The following is a 21,326-nucleotide window of genomic DNA, read 5'->3' on the forward strand; positions in this document are numbered from 1 at the left end:
CGTTTATTTCATTCATCTAATAATGTTTAAAAGAAGAGCCATCATTCATTGAACAGAAAAAATGAAGTTTACATTTTACATTTTCATATAAGGCTAATTGTGTAATGCATTTCTTGTGCCACAAAGCTCTAATTTCAGTTTATTCAATGAATAAGCAGAGTATAAATACACACAATAGACAAAAATAATCAAATCAAAGAAGTTCGGAATAAGCCCACCATTCTGCTTTCTGTCCATGTCATTAGGCTGCTGCAAAGCACTAAATTCAGTGTGTTCCAAACAATTATTGGTATCACTATCTACGCTTCTTTAGCACTTGGAGATCTGACCTGTTTTCATCGCTCTCTCGTATCTGGCACTGTGCAAACACAAGAGAAGATATTCCCTGTCTCTTGAGTACACGCTTGCCTCCATTGCCTCCCACCGGAACTGCAGGCAAGATACATAAGCAGGAAGCCAGCAGCCCTTGGAAAATGCCGTGTTCCTACAGAAAACACTTGTGCATCTCAGCAGCACAGGCTGCCACAAGCATCTCAGTATCTGCAGCTCTCAACTTCTTACTGAGTATTGAATCGATCCTTTTGTTGTGAGTTCTCAGTGGTGTAGGCCTGGCATATTTAAAAGATTTCCTTAAGCTGTGCAATTTCCACCATCAATAACTCCACTCCCATTGAAAATTTCTCCCATAGAGGAAGGAAAAACCTCCATAAGAACCGCTCACGGACAAGGGGAACAAAGTCCCACTGGCCCTGAGGACTACCATTTCCTATGCCAAGTACATGCTGCATTTCTAGAACTGTTTTATCTCGTAAAAATTGAGTACATTTAGGAGCATCCACAACAACTAGTTTTTGGCCTACAGATAAGTTACCCAAATCTCCAGCTAAAGGGATGCTTGGTCCTACTTGAACCAAGGCTTGTGTGTCACATGTCACGGGAGAATCTAGCATGCACCACACACCCCGGCTGTCTGCCACATGTGAGTGTCATTGTACGCAGTTCCCCTCTGTGAGAATGATGCACTGAAAGTTTTCCTTGAACACTGTTCAGCTGTCCTCCCCAAACTATGCTGCTAATGGGTTCTGCCCCATTGCTTCAGCTTCTGCTCTGCGGGGTATGATACGGCAGCAAGCCCAACAGTGGGATGCATTCATCCTTCAGAGGTGCTGAACTCAATATGCCCGGTCACCCAGCAGGTACTGCTGTTCCCAGTGTTTGGGCAGTGTACAGCAGAGACGCACGGGTTTCACTGCCTGGAAAGGTGTCTAAGGTGTCTGTTCGCTGCTCAGGAAAAGGTGGCTATAACCCCAGTACATATTCTACCCCTACTACTCCTCTTAGGTTGACCCAGATGCAGCAAAGTAAAGTGTTCTTCAGAGCCAGGCTCCTGTCAGCACTGCTGAGCATCTTGCTTGGAGAATGGGGCTAAGGAGGCCAAGAAACTGATTCCCCGGCCCCACAATAATGTCCTGCAGTTATGGGGCCTTTTGTTCTTAACTCTGCATGCTCACTACAGAGCAGAGCTCTGCCTCTCCTCTTCTGTGTCAGACTTCATATGAAGGCTGGATCCTTCAAGCCCAGGGTGTACCACATAGCATCCTGTCCAAAGATGTTATTTAATTTCTCAGAGCAGATTCACACCTGACAAGCCACTCTTGTTTATTGTACCTAACCTGAAAAACAGATGGCCTTCACCTTGCTGCACTTGCATTAGAGCTGCAGCCCTTTTACTGTAAACTGTTGGACCAGCTCCAGTATTACTTCTGGGAAATCCTCACAGCAGCAAAGCTCTAGTCCTCTCCCTGCACAGCCAGACAAGAGCAGTGCTTTCTGCCAGCTCGCCAGCTCACTTCGCCATGCCTCTGTGACTGAGGTTCGGCTAGAGTGGAACACCTCCCTTTTTCTTGTGGAAAAGAAGCATAAAAAGGAAAAAAACCCCACAGACGTGAGAAAGGGAGAAGACACAGTAGAAATAGGAGAAAGAGTATAAAAAAGAAGTAAGGAAAGTAAAAGGAACAGAAGAAAGCAGAGGGAACAGCAGAAGTAGTAACAGCAAAACGCACAACAAATTTAGAGCCAAATACTGAAATGGCTGCTTCGTACCACATGAGGCTTTGCAGGACAGTGCAGAGGTGTTCTTAGGAGGAATGCAGGAGGAAATGTTTGGAAGAGCTTTATGTGCATATGGGATGAGGTAGGGCAGGGGAAAGAAGGTGGTTTTTTTCAGCTATTCATCCATGCTGCATGGGGAGCCGTAGGTGGAGGAGTGAACTCTCCTCTCATCTGCACCATGACATCATCTGGAGTGCAGACAGTTGTGCTCCAGATGTCTATGGAAAAGGAAAATAGCATTTGCAAAGCTGACGAACTGGGGGCCCATAGCACACAGGTAAGGTACCCTCTGAGCAGCTGAACAGAGGCTCCTCTAACTTACCACTTTCTATCATCTGCAGACACAGGTACCCCCTGACTAAAATTAGTCCTTGTGAAAACTTTCTGGGAAAAAATAAACACAGCAGGAAAAAATAAAATATTACCTAATGTAACAGTGCACTGAACAAAAAATTCTCCCCTGCAAAGAACCTGTGAGAAAGAATGAGCCATCCATGTATATGGCCAAGGTATTAGTGGAGTGTTTTCAGCCACTTGTGATCTTAAAAAAAAGCTTAAATGAAACATGCACTTCAGTGTTAGCAGACTAAAGAACCCAAATGACTCAGCTAAGGTCAGGAAGAAGACTGTGGCAGAGCTGTAAACTGAGTTAATGTCATGAGGGCACCAGGCAGGAAATTAAGAGCCTTGTTATTTGCTCTTTGCTCTGCCAGGGACTTGCTGTGTGGCAAATCAGTTCCTCTTCAGGTGACTCAGTTTCTCCCACAGGCAAATGGAAATAATGATTCATCTTCGTAAAAATCCTTTAAGAATGAAGATGGAAAATGTTATAGAAGAGTGAAGTAGGAATTCCATTCCAGTGCTCTCCCCAGCCCATCCTGTGTCCTCTTCTTGCTGGATTTTTTGCAGAATGATGTCTTTGTTACTGTGAATGGTATTTGGTTAGAGGTAATAAAGCTGCAAATTATATAGCAAAAGCATGTTAATGAATTAAATGCCGGATAACTTCTATTATGTGCTATAAACAAACAGAAGATGTGCTAAAAGAAAATTATCTGTGCTGCAGAGTCAGTCAGGCAAAAAATGAAACTCCAGTTCACTACTCAATCTGGAGAAAAAAGCAATATGTGACTATGGAATTTTAAAAGTTGTCATAAGATAAGCAGAAACAAGGTGGGCATATATTTTTAGACCCTTAGAGGTGTGCTGAAACAGGCACAGATAGAAGAACTGAATGAGAACATGTTAGATCATAAAAGGAAGATTATAATTTAACGTCAACAACCTTGTTTACAGCAGAAATAGGAAAACATACAGCAGTTGAAGTAAGGCACTATGAGAGGACAAAAAGGAACACAGGCCTTAGTTTGTGGGTTAGTACCCAGGGAAACTGAATTAACTCTGCTACAAGTTTCAAGAAGTAAAATGGGGAAGATGGGCAAACCAAAGTTTTCAAATGAGCCTTTTGTAACATATTCCTTATCTTCCAAGTGTCCAAGTTCAGGTATACATAAGACTAGTTTTTAGAAATGCTAATCGTTCACAAATCTAAATGAAATTGTTTGGAAAAACCATCTAGAAAAATACAGGAGGGAAACTTTTCCAGCTAAGATCTATAACAGCTACTATTAATTGCTTGAATTAAAGTTTTCAATATCATACAAGCACATTTGCAACCTAGTGTACACCTGCTATTTGTTATAAACATATGAAAATCTACAAACAGCCAATTAGCCAGCTGTATCTTATATTGACCGAGATGGTACCTTTAAATTAGTGCTTAAACCTACATTTGACATATGCAACTGAACATACATAATTTAGAAATGATGTTTCGATTTTATTCATAAAATGTTTTAAACCCTCTGGCATTGAGAATATTGTGCAATCTCAGTGAAACCAATATCTAATAGATCTTAAACATAATTTTGTTTTTGCTCTTACCCAGGCAAGTTTTCCATGCTCCTTTATCCTAAGCTCAAGGACAACTCCATGCCCATTCTTAGATACATCTGGACCTATTTTGATCATCTGAAAGAATATAAATGTAAGTATGAAGCCGAAATGTTGCATGAAAACAGTAGTTGCTTCAATTGCTTCCATATATTTTGCATGACGCTGTGACATTTATTTTCTATCAGTGCCTTGTAATTTGGTTTTAGCTTTCTTTTATAACATATCTTTGCTTTCCACAGCTTTTTTACTAACTCTCTGGAGCATTTCCTATGTAAATTATCATTTACTGAAGCCATGCTTTAGGACCTATCACTCCTTACTCCTTCCCCTAGGAAACATTTTACACAGTTCAGCATTTTTTACATCATTTTACATCATTCATATTGACATTGTGTTGGCTGTACAAGTTCCCTCATTCATTCTGTTAACTGTGAAAGTCTGGGCCCTTTTAAATCTATCTGCAGTTGTCATTAGGACTTTCTGAAGAACTCATGCCAGACAAAAGTCTCTAAATACATGTTGTAGATAATGTATACATTTTAAAGCTCTCGTTATCCATCCGTTACTCTCAGAATTCATGTTTTACTTCCAACTTTTTGATAATCCCACATTATTTCTTCTCCTGTTGACATCTGGTAATGCTATAGTACTGTAACTTCTGTAATGAATGGATTGTTGAGGATAGATACAAATTCCAGATACTCCATCACTCCCTTCACTGAATCTCTTCCTTCTGTGGGTTTCTGTATTGGATTTGTTTGTCTTAGCATACCCACTCTGCTTCGCCTCTTTGGTACTCACTGCGGGGTACTCAGTACTACATGAACTATATGATTCAAGAACATGCTGCCTGTCAAGGAGAACATTGACCTATTAACAAACATGCCACGAGGCTGCTATTCTCACGAGGCTGCTGTTCTCACTCTGCTTCAGGTGCTACCCATGTCTTTTGGAACCAAAAGGGCTCTTGCTTGTCCTCTGCAATCTACCACTTGTGTAAAAATATTTCTGGGTCCTGGCTGTTGAGCAAATATCCTTCTCCAGGAATTACTAATATGACAAAGAGAATTCCCGGCGTTGAGCTCTCTGAGCAGTATAGTCCTCTCGCATGTCACTCAGGCACGCAGTGTCACTACCTGCCGTAGACACGAACCCAGAAGTCCTCTGGAATGCCTACTGCTTTCAGTAAAAAAGCAGCACCAGCCTTCTGCAGATATTCAGAAGTCTCTTATTTTCTCAGAATACCCTATTGTAATTAGATCATTTTCAGAGGTGTCATTGAGTAAATATGGAAGAACTTTAATGCAATTTAAAAGGTTTGTAATTACTGTGTTTAATGCCAGGCATGTCATATTCTCTTGCTGACTGGATCCTCTCATAGCTTTTGAATTTGCCAACACCGTGTCCTTCTACATCTGTTACTGCATTTCTTCTCTCAGCTTTCTTCCCTGCATGTCGAGGATTACAACCCTTGGCATTCAGTTCCTCAGCTCCTTTACCTGTCATTACCAAAGGGACGGAAAAGCCTTTGCCCTCGGGCCAGATGTTTTGATTCTTGGTACCTGCTCCCACACGAAAACCACCTCTTAGTCTGTCCCATGCAGAGGCAGCTGAAAGTCAGTGAAGATTTTATTCCCTCATGTGTGAGAAATTAGGCTTAGCAAGTGTGATAAACATTATCATTTAGAAAACAGAAAGTGCAACTCGAATGCCCAGGGAACAGAGAAATTAAAACTTCTGTGGCAGAAAATATTCCACATTAGAAGAAATATTCCAGAATTAGAAAATGTAAGAGGCCCTAATTACCAGTTAATTATTTTCATGGTACAGTCTTCTGTTGTTTCACATTACACAGCTTCTCTTGTATTGGGACATGTCGGTAAACCTTTGCCTACCTGCCATGTAAGCAGAACTGCCACACATCCTATCTTCTGCTAACACGTGGATTTTGAATGGAGCTCCTACAAAGCACTCCTTCCAGGTTTCCCATGCCTATGCTCCTAGGTCTCTGGCTGCATGGTAAGGAAAGCAGCAAAACTAAGGAATTCAAAGGGATTTGCTCCAAGGAGAAAAGTAACTGTATTCCCATTTCTGTAAAAACATGGCCAATAGGCTGGGTTAAAAAAAACAAACTGTAGTGACAGGAAGGAAAGAGCTGACAAATGAGCAGCTCCCCACGGTGTCATACTCCTGACACCACCTGAAACCCACACACGTGAAATGCAGGCTCCAGGCAGTCCCGCTCCGACCACGAACCACTTGATGTTCTGTCCCGTCTCCCGATGCTGTCAGGAGAGCGGTGCCAAATGGCAGTGCGGGGCTGGGGCGATGGCGATGCCTCAGCAGCAGCTGCATGGTCGCTCCAGGAAGACAGGGGTGTCGGAGATATATAATGAGACAGAAATTCTGGCCCTGTTAGGCCAATGGCAGTTTTACCACTGACTTTATTTAGGCTATGACGGCATCCTGTGTGCCTGACTCACGTTCCACCAAAACTGAGCTGAGTATCAGGACCCTGCCCTGCTCACCCTTGCTCTCCTGTTTCCTTGCCAGTTCCAGCATGGGGAAGGTTGGAACTGGGAGATGAATGGGGCCGTGCTCCCCTTCCTTTAGCACTGTTCAAAGTATTGTGTAGCTTGTTATACAGCACGTCTGGATCCAGCTCTGCATAACATACAAAGGCAGCAGCAGAATGCATTTGAATGGCTGCGCTTCAAAAATCACATGATTTTTGGATTATTTTGTTCTCCCATGCAGTTTGATGCCAGAGGGGAACATATGGCCCAAAGTGATTTTTTTCCCACTTTACAATTCACATATTCTTTACCATATGCGAGGCATTATTTCATGCTATGGCATCTGTAATCCCTCCCATGTCTATTCTTCCCTACCACAGGGTGGATAACATAAATTTTATCTTTCTGCTGCAAAGGCGCTGTCACTCTGATGGTCTTTTCAGACATTGGCTATAGTTTTCCAAGAACGTTCCTAAAAGATTTTGATGTGCTTTTTTATTCTTTCCCTGAGAAATTGTAATATCTTTAGTTTTAACTTTGATTCTGTAAGTGCTTAAAGCTTTCTTGCTAGGCAAGTCACAGAACACTCGATCAGTTATCTAAGAAGCTTGCATGATCCCATAGTCGCAGAATTTGAGCTTTTAATCTCCAGTGTATGACATATGCATCAAAGGCTTTGTGGGCAGCCACATTCAGCAACAAATCATACAGCTCTCATACATTTCATGCCTTTTCAGTGAGCAATATTTATCAAATCTGCCCATTATCTCCTCCAATAGATGTAGATGTTAAACCCTCTGAAGCTGATGCTGCAGGTAAGTAACTTTCATAAAAGAGATTGCTTCCTTTGGTACAATACAAGAATAATTTTGTAAAGGATGAATTTCTGTCAGCTGTTATTCATGTTCACTGTCATTTCTAAGGTAGAAGCTTAACTGCATCCACTCTTCTCTCCTTCCCTTTTATTTTTTACTTTGCTAAAATCTTCTACCTTTCTCTCTAAAACCCCACTAAATTCAGTGTTGCTTAGTGTAAAACAATGTCTACCACAGTGGAAACAATAAATCCCAGTACCTCTTCATAAGATCTAAGAAGATTTGTCCCAAACAGACGTAAGTAACTGAGACTGTCGAAAAAGAGATAGAAGAGAGTTATTTTATGCAGAAGTGGGATAATGAACAGTACTAGCAATCTCAGATGTACCGAGTCTAACGCATACTGGATTACTATACTACATGACTGGCTGATTTTCTGTCTGAGAAGGTGTAATCTTCAACTGAAGTTCCCCCTGCATTTGGGGACATCTAGGGAAAAGTAATTCTATTATATGTAATCATGCGTGAGGACAGGCTGCACTTCTGTCACAGACAGGGCGTTTAGAGGATGTCTCTTTTTATCTGCTCTGCTACGCACTACTTGCAGTAAGATATTAAATACGCTTTGAGACCTATATTTATCTGTCAAAATTGGCAGAAATCAACTCATCAGTTCACAGACATTGTGAACGTTGCGTAGATGTCATTTTCATAGGAAGCCAAGCTAAAAAATAAAACAATGTCCTCAAGAAAAATCAATGGTGTGGCCTTGTGAACGGCATCTACCAACGTATCTCCAAAAAGAGTATTGCAAAGGTAACGAATAGCCAGAGAAAGGGAAGAAGAAATGACCGGGAACATGGAGGAGAACTGATATAAAGAGAAAGCAAGGCCAGCTTTGTTCCCACAAAAGGAGGGCAAACAGCTGCCCTCGGCATCACCCCAGAAATCCATCCCAGCAGGCAGAATGACACAATTAAACAGGACTTTGGCTGCTTCTGCAGGAAGAACCGGTGTCAGCCACCAGATCCTGGACCATCCGCCTAAGCCAGGGCTGCCATTTCTAGGCAACGTTCCACCCTCTCTCAAACGGCAGAGGAGAAAACACCTTGCTGAGGTGGTAACGTTCTCCTCATTCACTAAAAAGTACTACACAAGTTTCAAAAATGCAAGCAATAAAAGGAAACTTGTAGAAATAGTTTTATATACACGTGTTTCAATATAGTTTTCCTTTTAATTATTTCTGAGACTATTTCACAACTAAATATTTCAATGCAACTTGGATAAATTCATTTAATTTTTAAGTCCAATTGCTAATCTTACAAATAGGAAAGGTACAATGAATTATGTTAATACTAAACTAATGTAACTATTTAGTTTACTATGTTTTGCAGTTGTTTTAAGGTCACATAATTTTCATGATATATTTTTTTTCAATGAAAAATTCAATAATCAAGATTTGAGAAAACTGAAACCATTAAAAATATACTCACATGGATATTATTTATAAAAATGCAATAAAATGTCAAAAAAAAGGTCTACTTTGTTTAAAATTACTTTTGTCTGATAGTTTTGAAACAAGTATTCACATCTCTCAGTCAAACACAAAATCAGTTTCGGAAATGGAACTTGCGACTTGAAGGAAGGTTAGAAGTCATGTCACCAGGAGAAAGAGCTGGGAACTGATGCCTTCAGGCTAATAGCAATCACCAATTTGGGAATGAATTGATAAAATAGTGTACACTCTTCCTTTTAAAAATGAAATCACTGAAGTCTAAATTTACTGCAATCTATTAAAATAATAAAAATTACAATAAAAATTAATTAAATTAAAGCAGTGCAGTTTGCTACTGCAGTTTAAAAGGTTAGATCTGCTTTTTTAAAAGCTGAGAAATGGCACACAGGTTATAAAAAAACCCCAGCATCTAAAACATTGCAAATGCAATGATTCAAAAACCTTTAAAACTCTCAGAACGCACGTTCATGCATCATAAGGCGGTAGCTAATAATACAGCTGCAGAAAACAAATAACGCCTGCTCGGTACTTAGTTTTCTCCAAACTCTTCATCATCTGGCCTTGATCTTCTATGCCATACTATCCTTTTTAAAGGCAGAACGATACATTTTTGGACCACCTCTGGGATAACCTACCTGGATTCTGGGATTCTGCAGACAAGACCGAAGATCTGACATCAGGCACCATGAAATGAAGAACAAAACTTGGCGACCATCTGGGAAAAAGAATGAAGTAACTTGCCTATCACCACATCAGAACATGACAGAACAAGGACAGGGACATCTCTCTCTAACTTCTTTAGCGATGTGATCATTTTTACTTCCGCAAACTCCTGTCTCATTTGCTATACGCTTTTCAGCTTCAGCAACAAATGAGGCAAGGGATCTAAAAAGAATTGTCTTCTTCAGTACCCAGCCTGGTTCAAAGCCAGACTAATTCCACACTCTTCAATGGATGAGCTGGGAATACTATAGGGAAAGAAAGAGAACAGATAACAAACGGTATCATGAGTGATACAAAATAAGAGACCTCTCCTGCCTCTGGAGTGTGTGATGTTACAACCTTCAGAGTGTTGCTTTAACGTAGTCTTTAATACTACAATATAGACTATGTTCTAAAATAAATAATCAGAATGTTATATTTGGAATAATTGAAGGTGGAGTCTTTGATTTTCCATTTGAAATTTCAGAAATTTTCACGTATTCCAATTCCAGCAAAACTGTTTTTTCTAATAAAAATAGTTCTATGGTATGGGGTTTTTTTCCTGCCAGCTCTTAATGCCAGTTGTTTTGGCCTAACCTGCAAGAATTTAAGGGGATCTAATTCCCAATGAATAAACTTTGTTTCTGCTGAAACTGGCAGGAATTTTGTGATTCGCTTCAGTGAATAAACCCAACGAAGGCTGAGCACTTCTGAAAATTCTGCTGCAATTTGGCATCTTCTTCCTTATTTAAATTGTTCAGGTGTTAGTTATTATCTACCAATGTTCACCACAAAGAAACAAATAAATAAAATATATATTTACTATTTCTGTATACCTGAGGTGAAGCAGCATGTATAACCTTGGGGATGAAAATTATACCACCTCAGGCCGTATTTATGCCCATTACTGTTATTATTATTTATGCCTTTTTCTCCTCTTTTTATATTACTCATAACTGATGATCAAAGGCCACTAGGCACTGACTTCCATACCCCTCCCTAGATACATCATCATTCAAAAGCATCCATTCACTAATTCATTCCCAGGCCATCACCAGGGGGGTGCTGTCAGTCGCAATGAATGTCAGAGCAGACCACAAACGCACTATATATGCATTCCCATGAAAGTTAGCGGATCCCGAAGCCACATTCACAATGTAGTTCTGTTTTTCATGTACATTTTCCATTTCATTAAACAAAGAACCACAAAATGTTCGCTTTTCCGAGTATATCCCAATCCACTCTCCATCGTGCTCTCATCCCACTTTAAAAGTGACTATTATTCCCTGAAATATAAGTTAGGAGAAAGAGGCATTTAAAGAAGGTCTTGAGAAGAAATAGAACAAGCTTTTCGCCAGATCTTCACATGGAATGCAAGCAGGCAGTATGAACACAAGCTTTGCAGACCCTATCCTCAGTGAACCTCTGCATGATGGGACACTACAACGGAGAGAAGCGTGGTAGGACACTACAACGGAGAGAAGCGTGGCAGGACACTACAACGGAGAGAAGCATGGTAGGACACTACAACGGAGAGAAGCATGGTAGGACACTACAGTGGAGAGAAGCATGGTAGGACACTACGACGGAGAGAAGCGTGGCAGGACACTACAACGGAGAGAAGCATGGTAGGACACTACAGCGGAGAGAAGCATGGCAGGACACTACAACGGAGAGAAGGTTGGGCGAAGAGCCCCTGTAGCACGACAGGCCGGTGGCAGCCCCGGCACGGGGCTCACCTGAGCCTCGGTAGATGCTGTTGGAGAAGGGACGCGTGGTGTGCGAGCACGGGCAGAGGTGTGTGTGGGCTGGGATAGCCTGTGGATCCAAATACATACCCGCTGAACGGTATTTCGGTCACTACTCATTTCTGCAGAAAGTAAGCCGTTTGCTACTGCCTTTTTACTCAGGAACGTTTATATTGTTTCAGAAATGACGTTCCAGGGTTATTACTCAGCAATTAAATTCCTTTCCTTTGCCAGACCTTAAGAAACCCCCTTTAAGTGACAAATAACAATGTAAATCACTGTATCAGAATAGACAAAGTTCTTACCTGTATTAAGGTCTCAGTTTAAGGTCTTTCTAAAAGCTTTATGGTCAGATCCTATTTTCCCCACGACGTTTCTTTTCAGTCGCAAACTGACGGTTGCTTGCATCTTTTGAAGCCAAGAAAAATTAACCCCACTGAATTCTGAAAATCGAGCCGAATTCTGAAAATCGAGATGAATTCTGAAAATCGAGCCGAAGTCTGAAAATCAAGCTGAACTTGTCCTGCGTTCTCACGGCAAACCCACCGCCAGTGAATTCCCAAGCGCAGGAGCAGCACCCCCCCCCCCCGCACCCCTCCGGGGGGCCGGAGCGAACGCCCACCGACCGCCTCTCCCCCCTCCTCTCCCTCGGCTGTTGGGGGTCCCCGCCCGGCCGGAGCCGCCCCCCATCGCGCTGCCGGAGCGGGGACTGCGGGGGGGGTGGTGGGATGTCCGTGCCCCCCCCCCCGCCCGGGGCTTACCGGCGGCGGCCGGCAGGGGGCGGGCTCGCACCGGCGGCTCCCGGGTCCCCCCCCGCGGCGGGGCGGGCTCGCCGGTGTCCCGGGGCGGTGGGAAGCGGCGGCCCCGCGGTTCCAGCGGGCGAGTGGGGAGCACGCTCAGCCCCGGGGGGTCCTCCGCGCCCTCGGGGGGGGGGGTGAGCACAGGCGAGCGGGCACCACAAAGCCCATTTACCCCCAATCCGTACTAATTAATAATAAAAGATCGCCGCTATCTAATGAGGGTCTGGGGGGGGCAGTTCTGTTGGAGCACCTACGCTGACTCCGGCTGTGGGAGCCTGCGCTGTCCCGGCCGGGCAGGTTCCTGGGGAACCCCCCGGGAGTTTCGGCATTCCAGCCTGCCTTTGCCCGCGGACCCTCTCGGGGGAAACCCGGGCCGGTCGCTCCCCGCCCGTGTCCCCGCTCCCCCCCCCCGCGGAAAATGTAGCCGAGCTGGGGGGGGGGGGGGGGGGTGTGACAGCGTCGGGAAGTGCCCGAGCGCCTCACGCGTGGTTGTGTACAGAACGTCGAGAGACGGCGGTTGGGTGTTCGGCCTCGTAATGACGGGATGTTCACGAACGTGTCCGTGCACGCACACGCGTGTGCGCGCGCAGTGTGTAAGCGTGCGTGCTTCTCCCCGGTACGCACGCGCACCGGCCGGGGAAATCCGGCGGTAAAATCCCGAGGAGGCAGAACGGGAGAAAGGAGGGAGGGGGAACAGCGGCGCGGGGTCCGTGAAGTTCCATGGAGGGCGGCGGAGCGCTCCTCGGGAGGAGCTGCCGAGCACCCACGGCACGGCACGGCACGGCGGTGGGAGGGCGAGGCTGTGTCATGTGTCGAACCGTAAACCTTTTCCTCAAAAAAGAATCACCGTTACCAGTTTGGCCACACTTCTTCGGACGTGAAAAAGAAAGGTGATGACACAGCTCGGGACCTTCTCCCCCTGTGTAAGCCGACACGGCACACTCCACTCGAACAGAAAGCGGGACCCACTCCGTGTCGTTTCCCACGACCCGGAGAACTCCGCTCCGGGCGGTTAATCCGGAGGTGCCTTTGCGGTCACACGAACAGGGTGGGGGGGAGCACAGCAGCATCCAAGGCGGCACCCGCAGGCAGAAAATACCCCCCAGCTCCTTCCAGAACGTGATGGACAGAAACGTGGGGGTTTTACTCAAACTTTATCTATCCTGGTTAGCTTTAGCTTTTAAGAAAAGGCTTGTTTTTTTCTTATGAAAGAATGCAGGAAACTTAGAAACACTATTTTTTGTCCCTTTGAAAGGCAGGATTCCATTTAAGTAACTTTTTCAACAGAAAATTGTTTCAGCTTTCCCGAGTTTCCCTGTTGAGCCAGTTCCAGTCCCTGCGTACACGGGAACGTTTTGGGGTTTGACTTCAGAGTCCCCGCTGGTCCCGAGGCCGCCGGGCAAAGGCGAGGTGAAAGCCTTTTCCCTCTTCAGCACGTCGTCCCCTCACCGCGCCGTCCCCGGGGCAGAGCCGTCCCCGCCGCCCTCGCTCTGCGGCCCGGCCCGGCCTGGCCGGGGCGGGCGGGCGCCTCGCCCACCATTGCCGGGTCCCGCCGGGAGCCCCCCTGCCCGGCGGCACCCACCCGCCCTTTCGGGGATGCTCCCCCCGCCCCCCGCCTTCCGTGGCACCTCTCCCCGCGCAGAGGGGGCGCCGGCCACGCACCCTCCTGCCGGCCCTCGCCGGTGCCCCCCGCAGGAGCGGGCGGCCACCCGGGGCAGCGGCGGGGGCCGGTGCTGAGTACCGACCTCCCCCGCGGCCGCCCCGCCGCCCTGCCCGGCGGGGGAAGGAGCGCTCCCGGCGAGCGCCAGGGCTCCCCGGCGGGAGGCCCTGCCCGGCTGCGACGGCGCCCGCCCCGCCCCGCGCCCCGCGCGCCCCCCCCCCTTCCCGCCTCCCGCCGCCGCCCCGCGGCAGAGGGCGGGCGCGGTGGCGGCGGGAGCGCGAGCGGCGGCGAGCGGCGGTGCGCGGAGCATGGCCCCGGCGGGGCGGCTGTGCGCCGCGCTGCTCTGCGGCGCCCTCAGCCTCTGCAGCCTGCGGGCCGCGCCGCGGCAGCCCGACTCGCTCTACCTGTGGATCGACGGCCGGCAAGCGCGGGTCCTCCTCGGTAAGCGGGGCCGCTCCGCTCCCCCCGCGCACACCTCCCCCCGCCGGCGGCGGGAGCCCTGCGCGGCAGCGGGGCCCGCCGCCCACCGCGCCCCTTTGCCCTTCGCAGGCTTCGAGGAGGACGTTCTGATCGTGTCCGAGGGGAAGATGGCCCCCTTCACCCACGACTTCAGGAAAGCCCAGCAGAGGATGCCGGCCGTCCCCGTCGGCATCCACGCCATGAACTTCACCTGGCAGGCGACGGGGCGGGTAGGTGCGGAGACGGGCGAGCGGCGGGGGGCGGGGGGCGGCTCCCTAAACCCCGGCAGGTGCCTCGGCTCTGCGGGAGCTGAGCAAACCCTCTCCCGGCCGGGCCGGCCCCGGGCGCCGGTGGCTCTGCCGTCGGGACCCCCGCCGGAGCCGCCCCTCGAAGCCGAGGGGTCCCGCGGCTCGGCCGGGTCGCTGGGAAGGCGATCCCGCGGGTGGGGGGTCGTACAGCGCCGGGGGGAGAGCCGGCGGGCCGGGGGGTGCGGGCAGCCCGGCGGGGCCCCCCGGGAGACGGCGGCAGCCGCCCCGGCCTCTCACAGCGTTTCAGCGGGTCGGTGGTTCCGCGGTGCGACTGTCTCTAGCGTACGGACGCGTCCGACAGGTTGTTCGCCCATCTCCGTTTCCTAAACGTGCGCGCTTAACTTGTGGCTCTGGTAGATAATAACCCTCCTCGGCGGACTTAATCTTACCGAGCTTAATTGCAAACCCGCCTAAATCTGCAGCGTGTTGAGCCCCCTTGGAGTCCTCTGTTGAAAAGATAAGAATGCGTGACGTGTTTTCGTGAAGAAACATATGCGTGATTTGACACACTGACAACGTGTTAAATTTGCATAAAGCTGAAACACGTTAGCATACGTTATCACGGATACAGAAAAAAAATCATTGTAACGTAAGAACGATGGCTAAAGTGAATTCATTTTTACGATGCTGAACACTGACTTCATACAATAAAGAGATTGGTAAGGATGAAACAGTATTTACCTTCAAATATTCAGTGAGAATTGGTTGTATAATTCAGCTAATCGCAGCTTCACAAATTTGCTTGTGGTTTTGGTTGTTTTAAAATACTCTAACTACAGGACTCATTTGGCTTTGAGGTGTTGTCTGAGGCCCTTGTAATTTTTGCTATCCTCCCAAAGCCTTTGAGTTGAGGGGACGCTTCATCTCCTCTTTTAGAGAGGGAGGAGAATGTGGAGAGACAAAACTTACTCACAAAGGCTAAGCAACTTGCTCAAGGTCTTTGGTGTTCCAGTCCAGCTTTGCAGAGAAAACAACTTTGTACGCCAAGGGCTGGCATTTAAATACCTAGAAATAATTAGGGTGTTTTGGGACTGTCTTTCCCACTCCATTTCTCTGCCAGCTTCAGCTGCTGTCCGTGATAAAACTGCCTTTTTTTGGAAAGAAGGATTGAGATGTTAGACTGAACCCTGTCCTTCTTCTGTTGTCCTTCTTTCTTGTGTTCTCCTCTGCCTCCTTTGCTGCCTACAGGTAGCTCATTAGGAAAAGATGATTGTAGCACTGATTTCAGTGAGAGGAGTCACAGGCTTAAAGGCAGCATAGGCAAGTGTTCCCCTTGATGCAGCCTGCAGGATGAAATCCCTTCTGAGCAGCAGCAAAGCTGTTGATTAACCCTTTATTCCTCCTCCTTTTTGCTGAATTACTGAATTCCTGTAGAAAAAACATAATTAGTAAGTGAAATACCTAAACAGTTAAAGTAGCGTCATTGCACTACTCTGTTCCTAGAACATTGTGTTAACTTTCAGATATTTATGGGTCAAACAAGTGTTAAAACTGAGCGACTCTGCCTCTGGAGATTGTCTAATCCCATCTAGCTACTCCTTACGAGTTCATCTGTGTGTACAGTCAATATAAACATTGCCACCCCAGCCTTATATCCACCCCAGTGGATATATAGATACTTATGCAGGTCTGCAGAAGAAGAGCAGGATTTCAACCAGCAGCCTAAGCTAAGGAAGGAGTTTCAACCCGCTAGTGTGTTAGGAATTGGGGGGAAAAAGGGACATGCTTAGCATTCTCGAGAAAATGTCTACTGTTTGGTATCATCAACAGTCCTGTCGGGTTTTGCATCCCTTGGAGGTGTTTGGGTACAGCTGCCTGTTACTCACAGTTTTTGTCATCCTCTGTGGAAACCAGGGCACTCGCTGTCCCTATGCCACCCAGCCCTTTACGTGATGAGAAGGGGCAGGAAAAAACATGCATATTTCTTCTGTAGCCCATCGGGCAACAACATCATTGCCCACTGTAGTGTTGCAAAGAGAAGGAGGATAAAAGTTATTTGTGGCAAAAGAACACAGTTTCTCCACAATTTCCAATTTTTTATGAGGGGAAGAAATGAGTAAATTTTAACAGATTTTTTTCAGTCTTCTGGTTTTAAGTATACATGTTCTTAGAAGTTTCCGTTGACACGTCCAGGAAAGTACTAAATACTTGCTACCTTTATTCTGGTAGAATACTTTTTTTTCTGGGAATTTCCTAAGTCAGGGAAGGGGAATTGGGAAGGGGAAGGGAAGAGAGGGGAGGAGAGGAGAGGAGAGAAGAGAAGGAGAGGAAAGGAAAGGAAAGGAAAGGAAAGGAAGAGAAGTGGGAAGGGGAAGGGAAGAGAGGGGAGGGGAGGAGAGAAGAGAAGGAGAGGAAAGGAAAGGAAGAGGAAAGGGGAGAAGAGAGGCAAGAAAGGAAGAAGGAAAAGAAATGGAAGCTGATACTCTTTGAAAGAAGAAAGGCATTCAAGATATTGAAGTACTAGACTGCTTTCGGTAAGATACCTGTTAACTAGCATACAGTTGTCTCCTGTTTGGGAAAATGGAAGTAATTTCTTCTGTGAGTCTTGTATCTTGTGCCTTACAGACCTCCTAACCTTGTATCTCGCTTGAGATTTGAAGATGTTTCTCTAGGGCTCCAAGGTTTGGGGGGCTGTCAGTAGTATGTGGCACAGCCTCTAGCAGTAGCTAGACCCTTTTTGGGTCTGTAGGGACTTCTCCTGAGTAGGTACAGCAGATCCTCTCTGTGTCCTTACGTGGTTCCTAGCCCTTTTATCAACAAGACGGGGGGTGAGCGAGCAGCTGGGTGGGTGCCCAGCAGCCAGCCAAGGTCAACCCACCACACCTGGGATCTCCAGCAGGGTGGGGCTGAGCCCCTCCTGACGTGCGCCTTGCACCCCTCTTTACACCTGTGGAAAGTGGGGATAAATATCCTGTGGGTAGATTCTATCTGCCTGCTCCTGGGATAAATAATGATCCAAGTTGTAGGTGAGTAAATAATCCAGGCCAGGGAGAGGCAATACTTCTCAGTCCCACACTGCTGTGTATGTCCATATTCTAGTTCAAAAACGTCTGCTGAAAGGAACATTTGAAGGACTAGATTATACCTGTATTCTGTGTAAACTGAAGTGGTAAAAACCCACTATGTTGAGATGTTACATTTCTAATACAGTGGCCTTTGTGCCCTGGACCCGTTTTATGTGGAAAAGATTTTGTATGGTAAACAAACAGTTAAAGCCATTTTCACTAGAAAACATTAACCAAAGAAAAGCATTCGTTGCTTTTAGTCCTTAGTCCATTAGTTCTAATTAATTATTAGGAAATACCAGGAGAAACCCAAAATTTATGGGTCTGAAGGTGCTGAATACCTGCTTTTTCTGGTGAGTCAGGATGAGCCAGCGGTTACGAGAAGGCTGGACTACTGCAGAACGGGATTGTTATGTTTTTATGCACTCTGTGTTTTTACCTATGAATTTAAACGTAAGATTACAGATGTCATATTCTCTTGGGAGAAAATGTAATCTGGATACATTGCTAGTTAAAGATTGCTCCTTGATTTGAAAGGTTTAAAAAAGCAAAAATCAGTGGTAATATATAGAGTACAGTAAGCATCTGTGTAACCACTAGAGCTCACTGGTGTGCTTCTTGCTCTTATTCTGTATGGTTTTTTCAAAAGAAAGAAAAGGTTTTGGGGGTCTTGCCCTCGGGGGAAGATTGATCACACTTAAAGACTTCCCAGTGAGAAAGGAATAGATTCTATTACACTAACGAATGCTGCGGCGTGTTTCACTGTGTCCAGCAGTAGAAAGTACCAAAGATTGCAGTGATAACATCATCTCGACAGCGTTTAGGAGCTTATGACAGGTATTTAAGCTCGAAATCCACAGAAACCAATACATATGCTTAACTTCCAGTGGGACTTCTGACAGCAATAAAATTAAGTTTACACGTGAGTACGTATTGGTGGGAGAGAACCATGTCAAAAAAAAAGGTTGATCAGTGCACAGGAAGCAATTGCTCAGTGACAGAGCAGCAGCCTTAATAGACAGGAGATGAAAAAAGAAACCAAAAAGCAAGTTGGAATTTTTGTTCTGTAGCAGTCTCTGTTCTGATCCACAGAAACAATCAGTCTGGGCCACAACCTGCCCAGTCTGCTTTCTTCCCTTCAGATACGGGAGAAGTATTTGGGGTCAAATGGGTTACTGTAGCAGCTTGCTTCCCATTCCCAAGTGTCATGAGTGCCCCTCGGCTCCTCTCCTGTTTGCAGGGTTGAATGCGTGCCCATGATGGGATGCCTGAATACTCAGTCCTGTGCTGGTGCATGGCCCGTGTGACTGGAGCGTGCATGTGTTTGTCTCATGGTGCATGGATATCGCACGTGTATTACGTGCTAAAGAAGTATCCACCCTTGTGCTGTTGGATGCATGCCTTTTTGTGATATGGGAGTGGTGGTTCTGCCCCGTGACAGGAGATGTGCAGGTGCGTACAAGGGGATCAAGCGCTGGGGAAAGGTCTTTGGTCTGTGAGTGCTTCTGGTCACAGGAGCACAAGTGTCAGGAGATAAGGGGTCATCCCAGCACATAGTCCTCGAGGCCTTTAAAAGAGGCAATTGGACCTGTCCCTACTGGAAAGGCTGGGTTACTTCTGGTCAAAGAGTTATTGATAACCTTGAGTAAAGCAAAAAGATGCCCACCTCTTAAGACAAGGGGATGTATGTCACCAGTGCGTTTTCCAATGTCATTTCTATATTGTAAAGTGGAGTTTAGGAACGGTATATAATTACAGCTCCTGGAGGCTAGTTCTGTTCTCAGCAATGTGACCATCAACCCCAAATAGCTCGGTTGGTTTCTGTGGAATTACCATATATTGCTGAGATGTAGCCTGACGGTGAAGATAAAATGGAATATCCAGCTATGCCAGGAGAAGTTTTGTTTCCTTGCCCAGAGGAAAGCTAACTGACTACCAATCTTAAGGCATTATTGATGCAACAGGGTGCTCCATTCAAACATCACTATTTCCCTGATAAACTGAAAGAAAACAAAAAACAGTGAACTTCAAAACATGTAATTCTTCAAAGGAAACTTTTCTTCAAAGAAACTGCTGAACTTTTTGTAAATATCTGATTCATACCCAGGGATTACAGTGATGCTTTTCAGCTCAAAGAAAAGTCTCATAGGCACAAGTTAGGGTTTTTTCCCCAATAAAAGTATGGCTGTTCTGGAAGTTTGGTCAAGGCAATCGTGTAAACTTGCACTCTTGGGATTTACAGTAGTACCTTCACTGTGGTTTCATGTCACCAAACAGAGGAAATACTTTGTTTTCTGACCTCTGTACCAAAATTTCCATGTGGAATGTGAAGATGTTTACATACTGTGAGCATGATTTTTAGACAGGGGCTTCTCATATCGAGAGCACAGCTCCAAACCTTTAATATTTAGATTCTGCTCAGCTGTGGTATTTTGCGTCTCAGTGTTGTAGACATGCCACCAGGGATCAAAGTAATGCTGTAGAGATCCCACTTTCTTAGTAAAGCAGGCATGTGCCAGCCATCTGTTGTATCTGCTGATAGAAAACAGCAGTAAAGTTTCTCAAAGTTTTGCCAAGACAAAAAGGGGGGGGGGGGGGATTTATTGCTCAGCAGAGATGAGTTACAAGGCACCTTGTAGTGTAAGCTACATCTGGTTTCCATAGTAATTTACACGGTATATGTGTACACTACACAATTACTCTTTTTACACAGCAGTGTAAAGCTGTGTTAAATAAACCATTCTCCAAGATTTTCATTGTTTATCCTTTCTATAAATTTTCTAATACATTTTTAACAAAAAAGCTTAAGTAATAAAATATTTCCACTACTTTTACATTGGTAGCTGCATTGTACAACATAACTGTTGAAAAGCACTGGAACTAACAGGACACCCCAAGCTTCAAGAGCATATTTTGTGAAAAAGTGCAGATTTCTCTCCCCATGCTACTAACGTTTTTTCTGAAATATAAAATCCAGGCTGTGTTGCTTTCCTCTTCTTTGTGGAAGTGAAAATGTTTTCTGTCAACATCACCTCTTTTTTACAGACAGTTTCCCAAGTATGTTCTTTGTGGTCTAAAGTTAATGCCATCACAAGCGATGCCATGGAATGAAAAGTAAGAACTAACCATAACGTGAACTAAATTGAAGAATTTTTAATGTTTTAACTTCTTCTGTTGGTATCATGCTTTCCAAAGAGGTGTTTTTGGGTAGCTACGAGTACAAATTACTTGCTTCTAGCCAAGTGAATTATGTACGTGTAAAATAAATGTGAGAAACCACACTCTTCCTAGGGCATGCAGATATGTAAGGAGTATGGTGTGACCTAGAGCTTTCAGAGCAGTGATATGTAGTAGGTACTTGCATCACATTGAACAGAATTTTAAGTATTATATATCTCAGCTCAGAGCAGTGAGCTCCTGATTAGTATTTTTAAAGCTTTCAAGAAAATGCATCCCAAAACCTTTTTTGTTTCGCCTTCCTGTGGCTTTACACTTGGCTTGCCGGGGTTTGTTCTTCTTTTATTTTCCTTTTCGTGTACAAATTCCACCTTTTGAAAGATGCTACTTTGCTTCTACTAGTCTCTTCTATTTTGCTGTTCAACCATGTTGGATTTTTTGTTTTGCTGGCATTTTTTTTTTGTTTGCTTGTTTGCTTTTTAAGTGTTTATTTGTGGCCAGACTCTTCAGTACATCAGACTGTAGCCCAAACGAGGTGGAAAGTGCAGTCAC

The 21,326-nt window shown here is 45.5% G+C and overlaps 1 protein-coding gene across 1 annotated transcript in view; it reads left to right on the forward strand.

Annotated features, from left to right (window-relative positions):
* The first annotated feature begins 14,073 nt into the window (after positions 1 to 14,073).
* Positions 14,074 to 21,326, forward strand: part of WIF1 (Wnt inhibitory factor 1) — a 44,578-nt gene continuing 37,325 nt past the window's right edge. The window contains exons 1-2 of the mRNA XM_075057785.1: positions 14,074 to 14,266; positions 14,375 to 14,514. Of these exons, the coding sequence (XP_074913886.1) occupies positions 14,134 to 14,266; positions 14,375 to 14,514 (273 nt within the window). The 5' untranslated portion in view covers positions 14,074 to 14,133. The remainder of the gene's footprint in view (positions 14,267 to 14,374; positions 14,515 to 21,326) is intronic.

The sequence above is a fragment of the Buteo buteo genome, chromosome 26 (assembly GCF_964188355.1).
Source record: "Buteo buteo chromosome 26, bButBut1.hap1.1, whole genome shotgun sequence".
Lineage (NCBI taxonomy): Eukaryota > Metazoa > Chordata > Aves > Accipitriformes > Accipitridae > Buteo > Buteo buteo.